The sequence below is a fragment of the Hypanus sabinus genome, chromosome 24 (assembly GCF_030144855.1).
Source record: "Hypanus sabinus isolate sHypSab1 chromosome 24, sHypSab1.hap1, whole genome shotgun sequence".
NCBI lineage: Eukaryota > Metazoa > Chordata > Chondrichthyes > Myliobatiformes > Dasyatidae > Hypanus > Hypanus sabinus.
This window is the reverse complement of record NC_082729.1, coordinates 10365592-10387131: the sequence shown is the minus strand read 5'-3', so window position 1 is coordinate 10387131 and position 21540 is coordinate 10365592. Positions and strand designations below refer to the sequence as shown.

Sequence of the window (21540 nt, the reverse complement as noted above, 5' to 3'; positions counted from 1 at the left end):
ACATGTGCCGGTGATATTGAATCTAATTCTGATTCTGATTCTATCAAAGTTGATTTATCATTGCTCAAAATCCCATTCTCCTGCAGAAGAGAGAATTCTCCTTAATTCCCATAACCTTTCATACTCTGACTAATCAAGAACCTATCACCCTCCGTTGTAAGTATACCCAATGACCTGGCTCCACAGCTCATCTGTGGCAACAAATTCCACAGATTCACCACTCTCTGGCAAAAGAAATTCCTCCTCATCTCTGTTCCAAAGGGATATCGTTGTGCTGTGAGGCTCTCCAACTGTAGGAAACATCCTCTCCACGGTCACTCTATATATGCCTTTCGATATTTGGTAGGTTTCAATGAGATCCCCTCTCACTCTTCTAAACTCCAGAAGGTACAGACCCAGAGCCCAATGTTTTTTATGCCATGGACCCCTACCATTAACTGGGGGGTCTGGGCACCCCAGGTTGGGAACCTCTCCTCGTACATTAATGCTTTCATTCTGGGATCATTCTCGTGAGCCTCCTCTGGGCTCCCTCCAAAGACAGCACATCCTTTCTTAGATAAGAAAACTGCCCACTATTTTCCAAGTGCAGTCTGACCAATGCTTTATAAAGCCTCAGCATTACATCCTTGTTACAAGAAAGCTGTTACATCACAGAAGATGCGTAATGCACATCTGGGTGTTTACGGATCTTCTTTAATAGAAAATATTTCAGACTCGCTGATTAAAATTGGGAAAAACTAATTTAGAGTTAGGGGTTCTGGCTGCCTCCTGTGCAATTGTGGGTACTTTGTGCTGTTTGCTCTTTATGTGAGAGGTGATAGGGCACTTATTTAAAATTTGTACAATTTTGTTGATGTAAAATAAAGAATAAAGATGTAAAATGTGTGGTGGAGTGGAGATAGGTCTCTTCCAAAGGAGATGTAAGGTGCTCCTTCCCTCTGCTCTCCGCAGGTAAAACTTGGGCAAGGTGTAGCACCTGCTTAGCCCCCCCTCCCGATCAGGGTCATGTGAAACTATGGAGGCAGGTGGCGGATGGTCATATGAATAGCTGGTGCACATCACAAATCCTGGAGGTGTGACCACTGACACAAGGCAGACGCTCTCTGATGAGTACTGTTAACAGCTCAATATTTACCTGTTGAAATACAGCACGTCCTCTCAGCCCTTTGAGCAATCCCTCGATTTAATCCTAGGCTAATCACAGGACAATTTACAAAGACCAATTAACCGACCAACTGGTACGTCTTTGGACTGTGGGAGGAAACCCATGCGGTCATGGGGAGAAAGCTTTGAGTTACTTGAGCTTTATGTTATCATAACCTCAATGTCTGAGTGGTTAGAAGCTTTTTATTTCTCCCTGCCCTTATTTCATTAACTTGAGGGGGAAAGCTGTGCTTTTCTAGAACTTCACCCACATGTTAAGACGCACGCTATAGTGGGATGCATCACAGGCATCTGGTTCACAAAGGGATCCCGGAGAGGCTCTGGGGAGCCCTGAGCTTGGCTCCGGGTACGTGAACAGTCTGCTGTTTAGTGAATGGCTAGAAGGCGATAGGTGAAGCAGTAAGGACTCCGATATTGCTGGCCAGTCAAGCTTTGATTCAGGAAATGTTGTTGTCTCTGAGTTAGAAGTGTGAAAGCTTCAGTCACAGCCCTGAAGCTTGAGAGACCTTGAGAGTCCTCCAACTGCTGTGCATTCAGCTGATAGATTATACCTTTGTATCTTGTGCTGAGGGACGCACTGAACCTTGGTATAGCCACCACAAAGGCTCAGTGAGGAACTTCTCCTACAGGAGAGGGTCGGCCGGGGCGGCCGGGGAGAGGACTTCAGTTATTGCAGAACTTCATATACAGTGGCATGCAAAAGTTTGGGCACCCCGGTCAAAATTTCTGTTACTGTGAATAGCTAAGTGAGTAAAAGATTACCTGATTTCCAAAAGGCATGAAGTTAAAGATAACACATTTTTAAAAAATATTTTAAGTAAGATTGCTTTTTTATTTCCATCTTTTACAGTTTCAAAATAACAAAAACGGAAAAGGGCCCAAAACCAAAAGTTTGGGCACCCTGCATGGTCACTCCCTTTCGCAAGTATCACAGCTTGTAAACGCTTTCTGTAGCCAGCTAAGAGTCTTTCAATTCTTGTTTGGGGGATTTTCACCCATTCTTCCTTGCAAAAGGCTTCTAGTTCTGTGAGATTCCTGGACCGCCTTGCATGCACTGCTCTTTTGAGGTTTATCCACAGATCTTTGATGACATTTAGGTCGGGGGACAAAACCTTCAGCTTGCACCTCTTGAGGTAGTCCATTATGGATTTTAAGGTGTGTTTAGGGTCATTATCCTGTTGTAGAAGCCATCCACTTTTCATCTTCAGCTTTTTTACAGATGGTGTGATGTTTGCTTCCAGAATTTACTGGTATTTAATTGAATTCGTTCTTCCCTCTACCAGTGAAATGTTCTCTGTGCCACTGGCTGCAACACAAGCCCAAAGCAATATTGATCCACCCCCGTGCTTAACAGTTGGAGAGGTGTTCTTTTCATGAAATTCTGCACCCGTTTTTCTCCAAACATGCCCTTGCTCATTGTGGCCAGAAAGTTCTATTTTAACTTCATCTGTCCACAGGACTTGTTTCCAAAATGCATCAGGCTTGTTCAGATGTTCCTTTACAAACTTCTAACGCTGAATTTTGTGGTGAGGATGCAGGAAAGGTTTTCTTTTGATGACTCTTCCATGAAGGTCATATTTGTGCAGGTGTCGCTGCACAGTAGAACAGTGCACCACCACTCCAGAGTCTGCTAAATCTTCCTGAAGGTCTTTTGCAGTCAAATGGGGGTTTTGATTTGTCTTTCTAGTAATCCTATGAGCAGTTCTCTTGAAAAGTTTTCTTGATCTTACAGACCTCAATTTGACCTCCACCTTAACTGCCATCTATTAATTACATTACGAACTGAGGAAACGGCTACCTGAAAACGCTTTGCTATCTTCTTATAGCCTTCTCCTGCTTTGTGGGCATCATTTATTTTAATTTTCAGAGTGCTAGGCAGCTGCTTAGAGGAGCCCATGGCTGCTGATTGTTGGGACAAGGTTTGAGGCGTCAGGGTATTTATAAAGCTTTGAACTTTGCATTGCCTGGCCTTTTCTAACCATGACTGTGAACAAGCCAGAGCCCTAACAAGCTAATTAGAGTCTGAGCCCTTGATAAAATTAACTGAGAGCTCAAATCTCTTGGGGTGCCCAAACTTTTGCATGGTGCTCCTTTCCTTTCTTCTCCACTCCAAAATGTACAAAACAAAAATAATACACTAAACTTGTTTGAAATGTTGAAGAGAATCTTTCATCTTTAACTTTATGACTTGGAGATCAGTTCATCTTCTACTCACTTAACTATTCACAGTAAAAGAAATTTTGACCAGGGGAGCCCAAACTTTTGCATGCCGCCATAGAACATGTGGCAGTAGTCCTGGTAGAATACGGGAAACATTGACCCTGTAAGTAAAGCATGGGAAGGCATGGGATGGTTTTTTCTTGTAAGATAATTTTTATTGTGAATAGACTTGTTTCAAAAAACCTTGCGCTGATTGTGCAGATGCAGATGCTGGAAATTCAAGCAGCACACACAAAATGCTGGTGGAATGCAGCAGGCCGGGCAGCATCTATAGGGAGAAGCACAGTCGACGTTTCGGGCCGAGTCCCTTCGTCAGGACTAACTGATAGGTTCCCCCTTCTTCAGCCCTTTATCTCTTTCACCAACCAACTTCCCTGCGCTTTACGTCACCACTTTCCCTCTCCTGGTTCCACCTATCGCCTAGCCTCTTGAACTTTTTCCTCCCCTCCCCACACCTTCTTACACTGACTTCTCCCCTTCCTTTCCAGTCCTGAGGAAGGGTCTCGGCCTAAAGCGTCGACTGTTTACTCTTTTCTGTAGATGCTGCCCGGCCTGCTGAGTTCCTCCAGCATTTTGTGTCTGTTGCCTCAGCCAGTGTTCACTGCCAAGCTGGGAGATTTACATTTATTTTATTATTTTATTATTATTATTTTATTACATAATTTACATTTACATTTACATTTAACACCGCCATGTTAAACGTGGCCACTTGCACAGAAGCACATTCCCGGTAGCACAAGTGGAGCTGCTTTATTAGTGTTTACAAAAGTCCTTCCCCAGTCTGTAGAGGCACGTGCTGGGAACCCAGTTCAGGAAGATCGAACCCTTTCAAGTGGCATACTTCGTTCTAACTTGGACCTTCCTCCTGAAGATCAGGGCTACGCAACTCCACCCGGCTCATACCATCACCCTGCCCTTCCCCTCCCCGCACCCCCATAATCAACCTGCCCCCCCCGATTCCCCCTCGATTCTCCACACTTCAACCCAATCTGTTGACCATGCCACAGCCCCTGGCAGCTGACCTGCTGGTGGGACTGGTATAAGATCACAAGACCAAGGTGCAGAGTTCGTAAGTTCTCTCCCCACAGTCTAAAGACGTACCAGTTGGTAGGTTAATTGGTCATTGTAAATTGTCCCATGATTAGGCTAGAGTTAAATCAGAGGATTGCTGGGCAGCAGGGCTGGAAGGGCGGGAAAGGCCAATTCCTCATTGTATCTCAATAAATTAACGAAAAAATAAAAAATCAGGCCCTTTGGCCCATTGAGCCTGCTCTGCCATTTGATCATGGTGAATTTACTTTCCCCATCAACCCCCATTCTCCTGCTTTCTCCCCATAACCCTTAGCACCAGATGGGTGCTTGATGGTTGGCATGGAGATGGTGGGTCAAAGGGCATTCCCTGTTCCTGTTCCTATGACACTCTAAACTTCCGGCCTGATCCCTCCCTTTGGAATCTTGGCCCAACCTTATCCTCTGGATTCTGAACTTGTCCAGTGGCAGAGTGTGGGAGAAGCAAAGAGCTTTCCAAAGTTTACCAAACACAAGAGCCTAGCACTGTCGAGTATTCAGAGATGGTTCCTTTTCTATGTTTTTTGGTTTAAACCACTTTTGAGCTGAAGAACACTGTAAACCACTTTTTATAATGTGTTTACACTGTAAATACATGCTTTATTTATTTATACACATTTTATTCCATATCTCTATTTCCAAATCTTACTTTTACTAATTCTGTACTCTGAGTAATTTTTGAACATTGTCATTTCTAGGTGTATACAGTACCTTCTGCCCCACAGCAATTTTCTAATACATATACAGTCCAGAGCAAAAGTCTTAGGCTTTTATATGTAGCTAGGGTGTGAAACTGGGAGAGCAAGTTTGTAAATCTTGTAGGAGGGGAGCGGGACAGGTGGCAGAGTAGGAGTGGGGGTGGCGTGGGTGCAGACACACCTGGACCTGAGACACCAGGCAAGGTCATTTGATTCCGAACAATTGGTTTATTGATCATTGCAGAATGTCTCTCTGGTGCTTCCCTCTCCCTCCTCTCTCCCTTCCCTTTTTCCCAACCATGATTCCCCTCTCCCTGCCCCCTTTCCCACTCTCAGTCCACAATAGAGACGCATGTCTGAATCAGGTTTACGTCATGAATTTTTTTTTTTGCAGCAGTACAGTGCAATACATAAAATTACCTCAGGACCGTGCAGAAGTCTCAGGCTCTCTAGCTATAAATATGTGTATCTATGTGTGCTGAAGACTTTTGCACATTCCTGGAATTCTGAGACTTTGTAAGGCCACATTTTCATGAGTTTCCCCTGACAAAACTGAGGGCAGTTTATCACTCCATTAACTTGAGGTGGCACGACAAACAAGGAGTGTGTTTCTCAGGCACTGATCTTTATGTCCTGAGGTGGTGACGAGGCCAATACATTCAGCAGTTCCTTGACATCCTGTGGAGTGAAGCAGGTTTATTGGACGCAAGCTTCTGAGTGGAAGAAGAAAGGAGGGTACAAATTTGTGGCATATTTGGCTCTGCTTTCTCTTTACCCTGCTATCCGCTCAGTGCAATTATTGTGGATTTCCTCTGCTTTAAAATGAGAGCAGACACTGGGCAATCTGAGTAGCCACCTTGGCACCGCAAGGACAACCTCCATTAATGTAGCACATTCTGGCGGGCATTACAGCTTCCTCAATTCCTGCCACTGTCTGTAAGGCACGTGTGAGCTTTGGAAAGCTCTTTGCTTCTTACACTCTGTCGTAGAGCTATAAGGAGCAGGGAGTGCCCTTTGACCCACCATCTCCACGCCAACCAACTGCTGCCAACGGTTACGGGGTGCATTTCCTCCCCGTGACTGTGTGGGTTCTCTGGTTTCCTCCCACATTCCAAAGACGTGCGAGTTAGGGTTAGAAAGTCGCGACCGTGCTTTGTTGGCACCGGGAGAGTGGCGACACTTAACGGGCTGCCCCTCAGCTCATCCTCATCCTGTGCTGACACAGGCAATGCAGTTCACACACACACACACACACACACACACACACACACACACACACACTCACACACACACACACACACTCTCACACACACTCACACACACACACACACACACACACACACACACACACACACACACACACACACTCACACACACACACACACTCTCACACACACTCACACACACACACACACACACACACACACTCTCACACACACACACACACACACTCTCACACACACTCACACACACACACACACACACACACACACACACACACACACACACACACTCACACACACACACACACACACACACACACACACACACACACACACACACTCTCTCTCTCTCTCTCTCTCTCTCTCTCTCTCTCTCTCTATGCTGGAGGAACTCGGCAGGTCAGGCAGGATCTATCATCATCATTATGCGCCCTGTCGTATGTTGTATGACGTGGGCTATCATGATCTTTCCATGACCATGATTGTTCTTGGCAAATTTTTCCACAGAAGTGGTTTGCCATTTCCTTCTTCCGGGCAGTGTCTTTACAAGACGGGTGACCCCAGCCATTGTCAGTACTCTTCAGAGATTGTCTGCCTGGTGTCAGTGGTTGCATAACCAGGACTTGTGATATGCACTGGCTGCTCGTACGACCATCCACCACCTGCTCCCATGGCTTCTCGTGACCCTGATCGGGGGTTAAGCAGATGCTAAACCTTGCCCAAGTGACCTGCAGGGTAGCAGAGGGGAGGAGCGCCTTACACCTCCTTTGGTGGAGGCATATCCCCACTTTGCAACCTCACAGCATCTATGGAGAGAAATAAACATTTGACATTTTGGGCTGAGACCCCTCATCAGGACTGGAATGCAAAAGGGAGAAGCAGCCAGAACTCTATGTTCCAAATGAGACAAATTAAAACAATCGTTTTCTTTACACAGTATCGCTATTTTTGAAATGTCTCAGAGCAAATCATAAGAGCTTTATCAAGCAAAGTCTGACATCAGCCTCATGAGGAAGTGGTCAATGAGTATGGTTTTTAGCACGAATGCAGAGAGGCTTGGGGAGGGAAGTTGAGCAACTGGTACATGGCCAATGGCAAAGATAAATGAGGGGTAGTGGAACTTATCTGTGGTAGGAGGTAGAAGTGAAGGAATGTGTAGAGGTGAGCACATGACCCTACCTGGAATTACCAATGCAATAATAAGAAGATAGATAGGATGTGTCTAGTCATCGAGTCTTAGAAAACAGGAGAGAAACAGGCCCTTCGGTCCATCTAGTCCATGATGAGCCATTTAACCTGCCTCCTCCCATCAACCTGCACTGGGAATTTAGCCCTCCATACCCCTGCTATCCATCTCCTCTTATCCAAACATCTCTCAAATGTTGAAAACAAATTCACATGCACCACTTGCGCTGGCCGCTTGTTTCACGTTTTCGCCATCCTCTGAGCGAAGAAGTTTCCCTTCATGTTCCCCTTATACTTTTCACCTTTCACCCTTAACCCATGACCTCTAGTTGTCGTCCCACCTAACCTCAGTGGAAAAAGCCGGCTTGCATTTACCCTATCTTTAGCCTCTCATCATTTTGTATACCCCTGTCAAATCTCTACTTAATCTTCTATGTTCCGAGGACTAAAGTCCTAACCTATTCAATCTTTCCTTGAAACTCAGGCCCTCCAAACACAGCAACATCCTTGTAAATTTTCTCTGTACTCTTTCTGTCTTATGTGTGGTGCTCGTCCGGAGATCGAATGCTGTATGAGCGTTGGATAAAGATTCATTAAGCAACATACTTGTGTGTTTAAGCGGTGTTTTGTGAAAAGTGATGTACTTTACTAGGGTTGCCATGGAGTTTAAGATTAGGTGTGATACGGACTATCAGTAATGTAACTGAGGTCACACTGCTGATAGGATAGGGGTACCTGGTGAAGCAGGCCCTGAATCTTTTCATCTATCTAGAGTTGGCAAGAATGCAGCTGAGGGTGAAGATTTTAAAGGCAAGTTGTTTTTTTTTGTGGAGTGAGGGGAAGATGTTGTCTGACGTGAGAAGTCTAATAAGTCCTTCAGCTAGTGATTTAAGTTCTGAGCTGGTTTCGGCTATTACGTCACTGGTTAATAAAGGCCAAAGTCTACCTGTGGAGAGCTGAAGTTATCGTAGGCTGGGAGTTTTCTCTGGACTCAAGCCCACATCCAAATATCAGTTATTGGTTGAATGGCAGTGCTCAGATAATATGAAAAACAGAGGCTGGCAGGAAGTTTAAAGGGCCCAGCGGCTGATAAAGTGAGGTTCCTAAAGGCAGAAAGCCCATTAGCCATGTCAGCTAACTACATGCAAGCTCTAGACTGTGCTGTGAACACTGCTGAAAGTGCAGCTGATCTTATGACGAAGTTTAGACTCACATTCCAGGAGGAAGGAGAGAGCCTGCCTGCCTACATTTATTTTGTTTGGAGAAACTGCTGCACTCTTTGTGCCACAAAGGGGGCTTCAACTGTCTGAGAGAAATGGCTTGAGGGTGGAGCAAGTTGTGAAGGGCGTACTGTCACACGATGTGATTGCTCTACGTGTTCGAGTGACCCACAAGCTGTGCCCGCCTCCATCTTCTACCGAGTTACTGAGAGAAGTTGGAGAGGTGGAAAGCATGATTGAGGAGCAGAATATTTCTAAAGGCTAAGTCGTGTCTCCAGTGGTAGCCTCCGTTGCTAAAGTGGCTCCAGACGCCGCGGAGATAGAGCTTTTGAGGAAAGAGGTGGAAAATCCTCGCGCTGAGCTGACTCGCTGGACGTCGGCTAATGTTTCAGCTAAACATGACACGCCCGTTAGGAACCCTGGCCCATCTGTAGGACTTACTAAGCAGAGGAACGCGGTCGAAAAGGGCCTTTTGACTAGAGAGGTGACTGGGACTTTCTGTTACGACTGCGGAGAAGATGGGCATCTTAAGCGAGGCTGTGAGAGGCAGGAAAATCTTCGAAAAGTGGGTCAGCGGTGAATCAAACAGAGAAGAAAAGAAGCAACGCTACGGAGGGACCCAGTAAGGGAACAACCTGGCTTGCCAGAGATGATATGCTCCAATCAGTGTATCAAAGGAAACACTAACCTGCAAAACACCACTCCTGAAGCTTTAATGTATCCATACAGGATGAAGGTATTTATGCTAGAGCCATACTTGACACAGGCTCTCAAATTGATTTGCTTTACAACTGATATTTAACGCATTTACTATTGACCCACTCAGTGCCCTTGAGGTTCGGGGACCCAGTACTGATGAGTACCCCTACAATGGTGGGTTGCTGAAACTGGGGTTTTCAGGTTGGAGTAACCGAGACTATTGATATGATAGCGTTGGCCTGCCCAGATCCGGCTGAAAAAGTAGAGGCTTCCATTCTTGTGGGAACAAATACTCCTATCGTGAGAAGGCTTGTGGGAGCACATAAGGAGAGGAGCAGAGAGAAATTGTCAAAAACCTTGTCCATTCCCCCAGTGTTCAGAGCTGCTTTTGAGAAGGTGCAAGTCCCTCCTAAGCAGGATGATGAGGATAAAGGAGGAACTGTGTGGTACTCCCAGTCTAAACCTGTCATGTTACGCCCTGAGGGAGTAGCTAGAGTGACAGAGGACACTCCCCCCCCCCCCCCCCCGCCGAGAAAGCTCTCGCTGGTTAGCGCCAGCAAAGGTTGAAGGTGTTCACAGCACCCGCTGAAACTGAGGGAAGTTGAGTTCAGTCAGGGAGCAGGACAGGCCGAGTCACCGGAAGGTACAAGCGATGGTCAGGTGGAGAATAGGAACGGTCACAAGGAGTGGCTGAAGCTGAGACAAGGAGGCATCAGAGAGTTAAGAAACCCCACATAGGCTGGCAAATGATGCACCGGGCAAACAGAGAGTGGTGTCAACCCTATTAGCGAGATACGTAACTTCCATGTAATGCCCTGGGTAAGATTTCTACTGCTATGCTGTGAGATTTTTATTTTAGCAGTTTTCTGTAAAAGCTGTGTGTCCTGTTCGTAAGAGTGTGTTGGCTTCGGCTAAAGATAAGGAATAAAGTCCATACCGATTCAATCTTTCCTTGTAACTCAGGCCCTCCAGACCCGGCAACATCCTTGTAAATCTTCTCTGTATGCTTTCAGCCTTATTTATATTTTTCCTGTAGGTGGGTGGAAGAGTCTAGGACCAGAGGGCACACCCTCAGAAAACAAGGATATCTCTGTAGAATAGAAATAATGAGGAAACTGAACCTCAGGATAATATATGGTAACATATGAATTGAATTGAATTGACTTTATTACTCACAGCCTTCATATTCACGAGGAGTAAAAATCTTTATGTTATGTCTCCGTCCAAGTGTGCAATTTATAGTAATTTATAATAAATATTATGTACAATTGGACAGTCAATATAACATAGAAATACAGTTGCTTCAGCGTGAATTAATCAGTCTGATGGCCTGGTGGAAGAAGCTGTCCTGGAGCCTGTTGGTCCTGGCTTTTATGCTGTGGTACCATTTCCCGGATGGCAGCAGATGGAACAGTTTGTGGCTGGGGCCCCCAATGATCCTTCGGGCCCTTTTTACACACCTCTCTCTGTAATTGTCTTGAATGGTGGGAAGTTCACATCTACAGATGCACTGGGCTGTCCACGCCACTCTCTGCAGAGTCCTGCGATTGAGGGAGGTACGGTTCCCGTACCAGGCAGTGATGCAGCCAGTCATCTGAGGTGAAAGAGGATATATGTCCTTTGATAATCAGTGTTACTTTGGCTTTGAATTTGATGTTGCCTTCCGGAGGCAGTGGCTCATCCCTTTAGCACTGATGGCGGGAAAGGATACGTCCATGATGCCTTGGGTCATGTCCAGTACTCTCTGTAGCTTATTGGGTATCCGTGCCTTCTTCAAACTGGTGGCGCACCCACGGGTTCAAGACCATAAACTTACCCACAACCATCGGGCTCTGCAATAAAATGGGTTCCCACAACCCTTTAAGGGCTCTCTATCTCATTCTCTCATGTTCTTGCTATCGATTGTTATTTATTTATACCTGTATTTACACAGTTTGTTGTCTTCTGCACTCTGTTGATCTTTCATTGATCCTGTTACAGTTACTATTCTATAGATTTGCTGAGTATGCCCACAGGAAAATGAATCTCAGGGTTGTATATAGCGACATATATGTCCTTTGATAATAAAATTTACTTTGAACTTTGGGTGGCAAGGTAGCGTAGTGGTTAGCACAGCGGTTTACAGTACAGGCGACCTGGGTTCAATTCCCGCTGCTGCCCGTAAGGAGCCTGTATGGACTGTGTGGGTTTCCTCCGAGTGCTCTGGTTTCCTCTTGCAATCCAAAGACTTATTGGTTGTTAGACTCATTGGTCATTGATTAGGCTAGGGTTAAAATCTAGATTGGCGTCGCAGCTCGAAGGGCTAATCCCGCACTGTATTGCAACCAATCAGGATACCACATGTGGAAGCTTGAGTGTTCATTGTGTGGGCCTGGTTCAGCTCTCACAGAACTGACAAAATAGATATGGCCATCTCTCCAGGAGACGGTGTTACCAAGAACAAAATGACAAAGCAGGATTTGACCCGCACAATCCGGCAGGTTAGGCAGCATCTGTGGAAATGAATAGGCAGTCGACGTTTTGGACCGAGACCCTTCATCGTGTCCGAGACAGAAGGGGGAAGATGCCAGAATAAAAAGGTGGTAAGAGATGGAGGCTAGTTGGAAGGCAATAGGTGAAGCCAGGTGGCGGCAACATCTATGGAAATGAATATTTCATGCCGCAGGAGTTTGTTCTATCATTCTATCATTCAGCAGTCCTAGCCTTGGATAGATCCAGTGACTGAATTCAAAGGACCTTCGATTTGTGAATTGTGAAGACTTTCAATTAGCAGAATAACTTAGTTGTAAACGGGTCATTCCTCTAAGAGGACCCCAATCTTGTTGTAGGGTTCGGAGGCTTGAGTACCTCAATGAAACGGAGGGCTACGTTGGCTGGAGTCAGGTCTTTATGCTTTGGCTCTTGGTAGGGTCACCCATGCCAAACAGGTCAAAGGGTAGAGGTCAGACTAAGAGTGGTCCACCGCTCCTCCAGGTTCGTGGGTTCAGCTCAGGGCCAACAACCCTGACGGGTAAAACATAACCATTATGGAAACAGCAATGGAGAATCGTTCTACATCTGAGTGTGACAGTATTCCCGAGTCCCAGAAGTTGCGTGACTGACAGCAGTGAAAACAGAGAAGAAGCTACTGACATGATGAAAGAAGCCATGAACTGGCATTACTGGCATTGGAGGAACTTCATTGCTGCCCTAAACGTCAGTGGCGTTAATAGGCAAAAGAAGAACATGGAGATACTAATCTAGGTATTTCCTGTGACCTATTTCTTCTTTAATGAAGTTTCATTTTATTTTAGAAGAAGCTGAGGGCATTAATGATGTTACACTAGCTGAAGTTTCTAATTGTTTGGCTTTATTTTCGTACCTTAATTCTGGTCAGGTAATTGGGTGCAGTCAGCTGTGATCAAGTAAGTGCTCCTCGTGTCCGGAAGAAAATGTTCGTAATCAGAAAGATGCTGGATTTAATGTGGTTTCATTAGTGAAACGGCTTTGGAAGAAAGCTGTATTAAATAGAAAACAATTGCGGCTGTCTTCGCAAGATCAAAAGCTAAAATAAAAAGACTTTCATTAAACACTTCTCACCTACCTGACTCAGTTCAGTAGACTGCATCTAATTAGAAAATTAAACCAGAGAACGGGGAGTGCTCAGGTCTGCAAGGCAGCAGAGTTTGTGCTTCAGTTTGAGGATCTTTCACTGGGGTAGGGTGAAGCTTAAAAACAAGGTACGTTGTTTGGAGATCGACTGCTGCAGGCCAAATCAAAGTGGGTGATGAGTCAATATATAGAAGGGAGACTGAAAGTCTGGCTGATTCTGTCATGGCAACAACCTCTCACTCAATATCAGCAAGACCAGGGAGCTGATTATAGACTTCAGGAGAACGGACCCAGAAGTTCATGAGACAGTCCTCATTAGAGGATCAGAGGTGGAGAGGGTCAGCAACTTTAAATTCCTCAGTGTTATAATTTCAGAGAAACATTAGTGCAATTATGAGAAAAGCAAGGCAGAGTTCGCGGAGATTTGGCATGACATTTAAAACTTTGACAAAGTTCTACAGATGCATAGAAGAAGGCATATTGACTGACTGCATCACAGCCTGATATGAGAACACCAATGCCCTTGAATGGAAAATTCTACACGAAGTAGTGGATACAGCCCAGTCCATCACGGGTAAAGCCCTCCCCATCATCTACACTGAGTGGCATTGCTGGAAAGCAGCATCCATCATCAGGGACCCCCACCACCCAGGTCATGGTCTCTTCTCGCCGCTGCCATTAGGAAGAAGGTACAGGAGCCTCAGATAGATAGATAGATACTTTATTTATCCCCAAGGGGAAATTCAACATTTTTCCAGTGTCCCATACACTTATTGTAGCAAAACTAATTACACACAGTATTTAACTCAGTATAAATATGATATGCATCTAAAATCACCCTCCCAAAAAGCATTAATAAATAGCTTTTAAAAAGTTCTTAAATAGTTTACTAAAGTGCATTGAGTGGTAACTTAAGCTCAGTCCTAACCCCGGCACTTTAACATGTCTTGCCCCTGGTGGTTGAATTGTAGAGCCGAATGGTGTTGGGGAGTAATGATCTCTTCATCCTGTCTGAGGAGCATTGCATTGACAGCAACCTGCCGCTGAAGCTGCTTCTCTGTCTCTGGACGTTGCTGTGCAGAGGATGTTCAGGGTTTTCCATGATTGACTGTAGCCTACTCAGCACCCTCCGCTCTGCCACCGATGTCATACTCTCCAGTTCTGTGCCCACGACAGAGCCCGCCTTCCTTACCAGCTTATTAAGACATGAGGCGTCCCTCTTCTTAATGCTGCCTCCTCAGCACGCCACCACAAAGAAGAGGGCGCTCTCCACTACTGACCGATAGAACATCTTCAGCATCTCACTACAAACAGGGCCCACACCGTCAGGTACAAGAGCATTTACCTCCCCTCAACCCAGCTCTTGAATCAAAAACTTCACTTGCCCCATCATTGAACTGTTCCCATAACCGATGGACTCACTTTCAAGGACTCTTCATCTCATGTTCTCCATATTTATTGCTTATTTACTTATTATTGGTGGATCTCGAAAGGCAGCTGAAGTTCCCCAACCATATCGCAGCCACCACCCTGCGACCAGACGTTGTCCTTGTGTCTGAGTCTACCAGGCAGGTGGCGATGCTGGAGCTGGCAGTCCCATGGGAAGGTCGCCTGGGAGTGGCCTTTGAAAGGAAGCTATCGAAGAACGCAGGACTGGTCAGGCAGGATGGAGAGCGAGGTGTCTCCCAGTGGAGGTTGGTTGTAGGGGATTTGCAACCCGTTCCTTAGCCAGAGCCAACAGCAATTTGGGCATCGAGGGAGAGAGGAAGAGGAGAGCCATCCGCAGTACCACCGATGTGGCAGAGAGGGCCTCAAGATGGCTGTGGCTCAAGAGAGGGGAGCCATGGAGTCACGTGTAGCTAACCATCTGGACACAAGCTGGGGTCTGATCAGCCCCGGCTGGGTCACCTGGAGGAGGGTGTGTGGTGTTGAAAGACCCGAAATACCCGATGATTCCAGGATTCACTGAAGATGTGTCCAGAGGCGTCAGTAGATGCATGCACGCAGCATTATTATTGTTTCTTCGATTTGTATTTGCACACTTTGTTGTCTTCTGCACTCTGGTCGAACACCCTGGATGGGCGGTCTTTCAATGATTCTGTTATAGTTAAGTGTATGCCCAGAAGAAGATGAATTTCAGGGTTGTATACATTGATTTATATGAAATTTGATAATAAATTTACCTTGAAGTTTAGAGGTTAACAGGTCTTTTCTGCACATGGTTTTCAGCATTTAGTTGCTCAGTCACTTTTGCCTTTCAGTATCTGTCTGTTTATTTATTTATCTATTATTCATTTATTATTTAGTTAGCTTGTCTATTATTTATTTATTCCTTTAATCTATGATTTACTTATGTATTGATTGAGATGCAGCACGAAATTGGCCCTTTGAGGCATGTCGACCGGCAATCCCCTGACCCTACCCTAATCACGGACAATTTACAACGACCAATTAACCTGATAGGTCTTCGGACTGTGGGAGGAAACTGAGGCAGACGGAAGGAACCCCCGCGGTCACGGGAAACTCCTTACAGGCTGCAGCGGGAATTGAACCCTGGTCACCTGCTAACCGCTACGCTACTGCGTCGCCCCAGTTGCTTTTAGCATTTAGTTGCCTCTGCCTTTCGCCTTTGTGCAAAGTCAGTATCAATTTGTTGTTGACGTGCACATATGTCACCATATACTACCTCAAGATTCATTTTCTTATGGGCATTTACAAGCAAATAGAGAAACACACCGGAACTTATGAAGACTATAGACCGAGACACAATCGATGTGTGAAAGAAAACTAATTGTGCAAATGAAATAATTCTGAGAACGTGAGTTGTAGAGCCCTTGAAAGTGAGTCCATAGGTTGTGGAATCAGCTCAGAGTTGAGCTGAGTGAAGTTATCCATGCTGGTTCAGGAGCCTGATGGTTGTCGGGTAATAACTGTTCTTGAAGCTGGTGGTGTGGGACCTAAGGCTCCTGTTACTCTTGGCCATTGTTAACAGTGAAAAGCTTTTCTTTCCTTCTTTCTTCTCATCCCCTCTCTTTTCCTGTAAGCTGTTACATGTTATGATACTTTTTTGTAAGTTGTCCTTAAATAGAACCAGAGAATCACAGAAGCATGCAGCCCAGAACTGAGCCCACGTCACCCATTCAAACTGCGATGGAATGTTCTGCATCTATTACTCGTGGCAGCCTCTGACATTCTGTGCAGGAGAATTGCTCGACGATCTGGTGACAGGCCAAATCTCCTTAAGCTTCTAAGAAAGCAGAGGCACTGGTGCGATGACTTCACAATTACCTCCTTCTGCTGAGCCCAAGAAAGTCAACTGAGATTTTAATGCCTCGGAATTTGAAGCAGCTCATTCTTTCTGTCTCTGACCACAACTGAGAACAGGCATGTGGTGCCTGGACTTTCCCTTTCGCAAGTCGATGATGAACTTTGAGAGTGGGCTTGTTATTGGAGATGTGGCAGCACCCCTTAACACCAACTCATCACACCCCCTCTCAATATTGGCTAATGCCTGTCATGTCATCAGCAAATTCATTGATTATATTGGGGCTGTGCTTAACGGCTCAGATGCTGGCATCAGGACAGTAGTGCAGGGGGCTAAGCAGGCAGTGTTGAGGCGCATCTGCATTACCATCGGCAAGGAGACAACGCTCTTCGTGATCTGTGCTGATTGAAATCTGCTGGTGAAGAGGCACAGAGGAGATTTGCCGTGGTGCTGTCTGGATCAGAGAACCTGCCTTATGAGGGAAGGCTGAGCGAGTTAGGAATTTCCTCTTTGGAGCGAAGAAGGTTGAGAAATGACTTGATAGAGATGTACAAGATGATCAGAGGCATAGAGAGAGTGGACAATGCCCTTTCCCAGGGCAGAAAGCTATAATCACTTTAAGGTGATTGAAGGAAACATAGGGGGTGTTGTGACTGAGAACAAAGTCATTGGAGAGACGCTGATGTGGGTGGATATAGATGCCTTTATTCAGCAAAAAGGAGCAGCAAGCATCATATTCGAGACACTCTTCGAAGAAGAGGCCTTCCTGACCCAATATTACATGACATTTTTATATGCTGAAGGTCAAAGCAGGACAATCACTCCTGATGAAGGGTTTCGGCCCGAAACGTCATCGCTACCTCCTCCCTTAGATGCTGTCTGGCCTGCTGAGTTCTGCCAGCATTTTGCGTTTTTTAGCAGGACAACTCTATAGTCTCAATGTATCTACAATGCTTTCTTTGAATTACATGTTAATTCTCAAACATCTCCATATTGACACCCACACTCCAGAACCCCAAAATAAACATTAATCCCCAAGGACCCTGGGCCATATTCAGACGCATGCAGGCATTGGCAATCAACCTCAAAATTCAACTCAAAGAACACCATTATTCAGAGCCGCATTTTAAACTCAATCTACAATCCACATTCAGATCTGAACACTGGCTGCCACTGCTGAAATTAGTATTTGCTTTATACTGTAACTCCACCGTAACTCCACCAGATGTCACAGAGAATGTTAGATGTGCGAAACCCAGAGGAAACCCACGTGTTCACGGGGAGAATGTACAAGCTCCTTACAGCCAGTGGCAGAGTTGAACCTGGGTCGCGAGCACTTGTGGTGGTGTTACGCTATCTGCTATGGTATCGGGCTGCCCCAAACGAACAACAGAAGTGGAATTTGAACCCGTACCTCCAGCTGGAAACTAGAATGCTTACTTTACTGTAACTTAGAAAATAAAGTTTCAAGGAGACATAAGCTAAAGATTGTTGTGTTGGAGGGTATGAGCCATGAATTGGTCAAAGTTGTGGATAGTATTGTGTAAAAGTCTTAGGCACGTATATAGTTAGGGTGCCTAATACTTTTGCACAGTGCTGTGGTAATTTTATTATTCGCACTGTACTGCTTCCAGAAATAAAAGCAAATTTCATGACGAATGTGGGTGATGATAAACCCGATTCTGATATGGGTCTCCTGTGTGGACTGAGAGTGGGGAGGGGGCAGGGAGAGGGGAGGGAGCGGGAAGCACCAGAGAGACACGGTCAACAAACCCATTGTTTTGAATTAAGTAACCTAACCTGGTGCCTCAGGGCTGGGTGTGTCTGCACACACACCATCCCAGCTCTGGGATCTCTTCCTCCGCCACCTGCCCCGCACTCCTCCCTCGGCATTCCACCGTCACTGGTCCCAACGTGCTCCTGCATGTTTACAAACTCGCTCTTTGCTCCGCATTGACAAATACAGTACTGTGCAAAAGGCTGGGGCACCCTAGCTGAATGTGTGTGCCCGCGACATTGGCACACTACTATTAGGGTGTCATGGAAGAAGAGTTGGTGAGATTTGGGCGAGGGGTTCAGAGACTGGGGGCACAAGATGTTCAAGACAGCTCCTCATGGTGGAGAAGGGGACAGAGCTGAAGGAGCCAAACAATTAGGATGTCAATCTGGCCACCTTCCTACAGGAAAGATGTCAACAAGATTGAAAGAACGCAGAGAAAATTTACCAGGATTTTGCCAGGACTTGAGGGCTTGTGTTAGAGAAAAAGATTGAACAGGTTATGACTTTATTCCTTTGAGTGTTGGAGATTGAGAGGAGGTTTGATTGAGGTACACAAAATTTGGGGGGGATATAGATAGGGTCAACGCAAGCAGGCTTTTTCCCACTGTGGTTGGGTAAGAGGTCGTGGGTTAAGGATGAAAGGTGAAATATTTAAAGGGAACTTCTTCACTCAGAGAGTGGTGAGAGTGTGGAACGAACTGCCAGCACAAGTGGTGGACACAATTTTAATTTCAATGTTGAAGTGAAGTTTGGATAGGTACTTTAGTGGAAGGGGTCTGGAGGGCTATGGACCTCGTGCAGATCAATGGGACTTGGCAGATTAATAGTTTGTCACAGACTGGATGGGCTGAAGGGCCTTTTCTGCCCTGCAGTGTTCAATGACTCTGTTACTCTGGGAAAGAGTACAAGGGAAGTGGACCAAACAGCAGCAATTGCAACTATCTTAGATGGGATTCCTGGTCGGCACAGATGAGCTGGGCCAAATGGCCTTGCCATATGGATCTATGTCTCTAGTGTGACCCCAGAAAATGTACAATCTTTGAATTCTTGTTTCTTCCAGGTTTGTGCTTCGTTTGTAAAGTCTTGAAGCCCGTTGTGGGATCGGGGCTCGCTGAGGTTCAGCCATGAATTGTTCCAACCACAGCAACGCCAATGACAGCTGCCAGATAGATTCGGAGTTCCGGTACACCCTCTTCCCCATTGTCTACAGCATCGTCTTTGTGCTGGGGGTCCTGGAGAACGGCTGCGTCCTGTTGATTTTCAAGTATGGGACCCCCAACAGCAACACGAATGAGGTTAAGGTCTTGATGGTGAACCTGACTGTGGCTGACCTGCTTTTCATCCTGACCCTTCCCTTTTGGATCATCTACTATATTCAGAAAGGAGACTGGATATTCCCAGATTTTATTTGCCGATTGGCTGGGTGTTTATTTTTCATCAATACCTACTGCTCCATTGCCTTCCTTGCAGTGATTAGCTACAACCGCTACTGTGCTGTGGCGTATCCAATAGAAACAATTCAGAACGTAGGCAAAAGGCGAAGTTACATTGTATCATTAGTAATCTGGTTTATAATTGTTGGCTGCTCATTGCCCTTCCTGATTAAAGAAGGAACAAACACAGTAGGTGATGTTAAACATTGCTTCGAGGGATACGGCGACGACATTTCCGTGGTTGCCTTTAATTTTATTCTGATCGGAGGCTTCTTCCTCGCCTTCCTTGTTGTTATCATTTGCAACCTACGCATACTCAAGCTCCTGTCCGCCCAGCCCGTGCAGCCGAAGAGGAGCATGCACGTCCGAAAGCAAGCCTTCCGCATGGTCTGCATGGTCATTGTCGTCTTCCTCATCTGCTTTGTGCCCCACCATTTGGTCCAGGGCCTCTGGACCCTCACCGTCCTCGGGCTGTGGAGGAAGGAAGACTACAGCTTTCGCCAGCAAGTGAACGACGCCCACCAGGTCACGCTCTGCCTGATGGGCCTAAACTGTGCACTGGATCCCATCATCTACTGCTTCCTCACTCAGAAGTTCAGGAAATACTTCACGCACAGCATAAGTAGATGGAAGTCCAGTCGGAAGAGCTCTCAGACCATCACCTATGACACGCATCTTGGAGAGGTTGGTCCACAAAGCATCACTGCGGAATAAAACTAACACTGGACCAACGCGGCATTTGTCAACATGAGCTGTAGTGCTGTGCCAATGGTAAACGTGCTTCAGAAGCCCGTTCAAGCGGTAGGGGCATTTAATGACCGCTACATCTTTTTTCCCACCGGCCTTTGGATAGCAGATTTTTTTTGTAATTCAAATTTTTGTTATTATTTATTCTTATTTTACAAAGCAGCACGGCATATCATGGAGCAGATACAGCACAGCATACTTACACAGCCATTCCATGACGGGAAAACATACAGAACTGAGAAATAGAAAAAAAAAACCTTCTCATCTGAGTTCAAATTAACATACGACCAAAATTGATCCCACGCATCTTGCACTTTCCCCTCACTGTTAATTCTTCCCAGCATGTGTTCACATGATGAAATCTTAACTGTTTCCTCAGTCCATTCCCTCCCAGTGGGACATCTGGGATTTTTCCAGTTTTGCAATATAGTTTTTGCAGCTGTGATGAGACCCACCTTTAAAATAGTAAATTAGTCATTGTTTACATTAGGTATCATTGTCCTGTCACCCACGAGACAAAGCCGTGGGTACAAGGCAGTGTAGGACCCGACCAATTCCCCAACAAATCAAGAACTTTACACCAAAATGGATGACCCATGGAACACTCCCGAATCATGTGAAAGTATGTGCTCACCTCATTTTTACATTTCCAGCATAAATTATTATCAACAATCCCCATTTTGTAGAGTCTAGTTGGTGTCCAGATAGGAGCTTTCAAGTTGCGACTTCTGTGTTAGGTTTGTAGTCCTGATCTGAAGGAGTAGAGACTATTCCGAGGCTGTGCCCTTAGGCCTTATTATAAACATGTCCACTTTATCTAGGCCTTTCAATACTCAGTGGATTTCAAAGAGATACACCCCTCATTCTTCCAGACTCCAGCAAATGATCTGGTGAACGTGCTCAGACGGAGTAACTTTGACAGTATTTTTTAAACATGGAGTGAGAATTGGGTGGGTGAGGGGATTTAAAGGGAGAGATGGGTGACGGAGAGCAAGGGTTCAAAGGGCACATCTGGTACATTAAAGCACAGAGAGATTGATGAGATAATGCATTCCTCGTCGCAGAACTAAAGCTGTTGAGTGCATTGGGGTGGGTGGGCGGCATGGTAGCGTAGTGGTTAACGCAATGCATCAGAGTGCAGGCGGACCCGGGTTCAATTCCCGCCGCTGCCTCTGAGGGGTTTGTACATTCTCTCCGTGACCCTGTGGGTTTCCGGTCGGTAAATGTAAATTGCCCCGTGATGAGGC

The 21540-nt window shown here is 45.8% G+C and overlaps 1 protein-coding gene across 2 annotated transcripts in view; it reads left to right on the top strand.

Annotated features, from left to right (window-relative positions):
- ptafr (platelet-activating factor receptor) overlaps positions 1-21540 on the top strand; it is a 40949-nt gene that overhangs the window by 5634 nt on the left and 13775 nt on the right. The window contains exons 1-2 of one of the 2 annotated variants that reach the window (XM_059949255.1): positions 8561-9514; positions 19174-20230. In XM_059949255.1, the coding sequence (XP_059805238.1) occupies positions 19238-20230 (993 nt within the window). In that variant the 5' untranslated portion in view covers positions 8561-9514; positions 19174-19237. Of the gene's footprint in view, positions 1-8560; positions 9515-19173; positions 20231-21540 lie in introns of those variants that run through there. The other variant, XM_059949256.1, reaches the window with a different exon arrangement.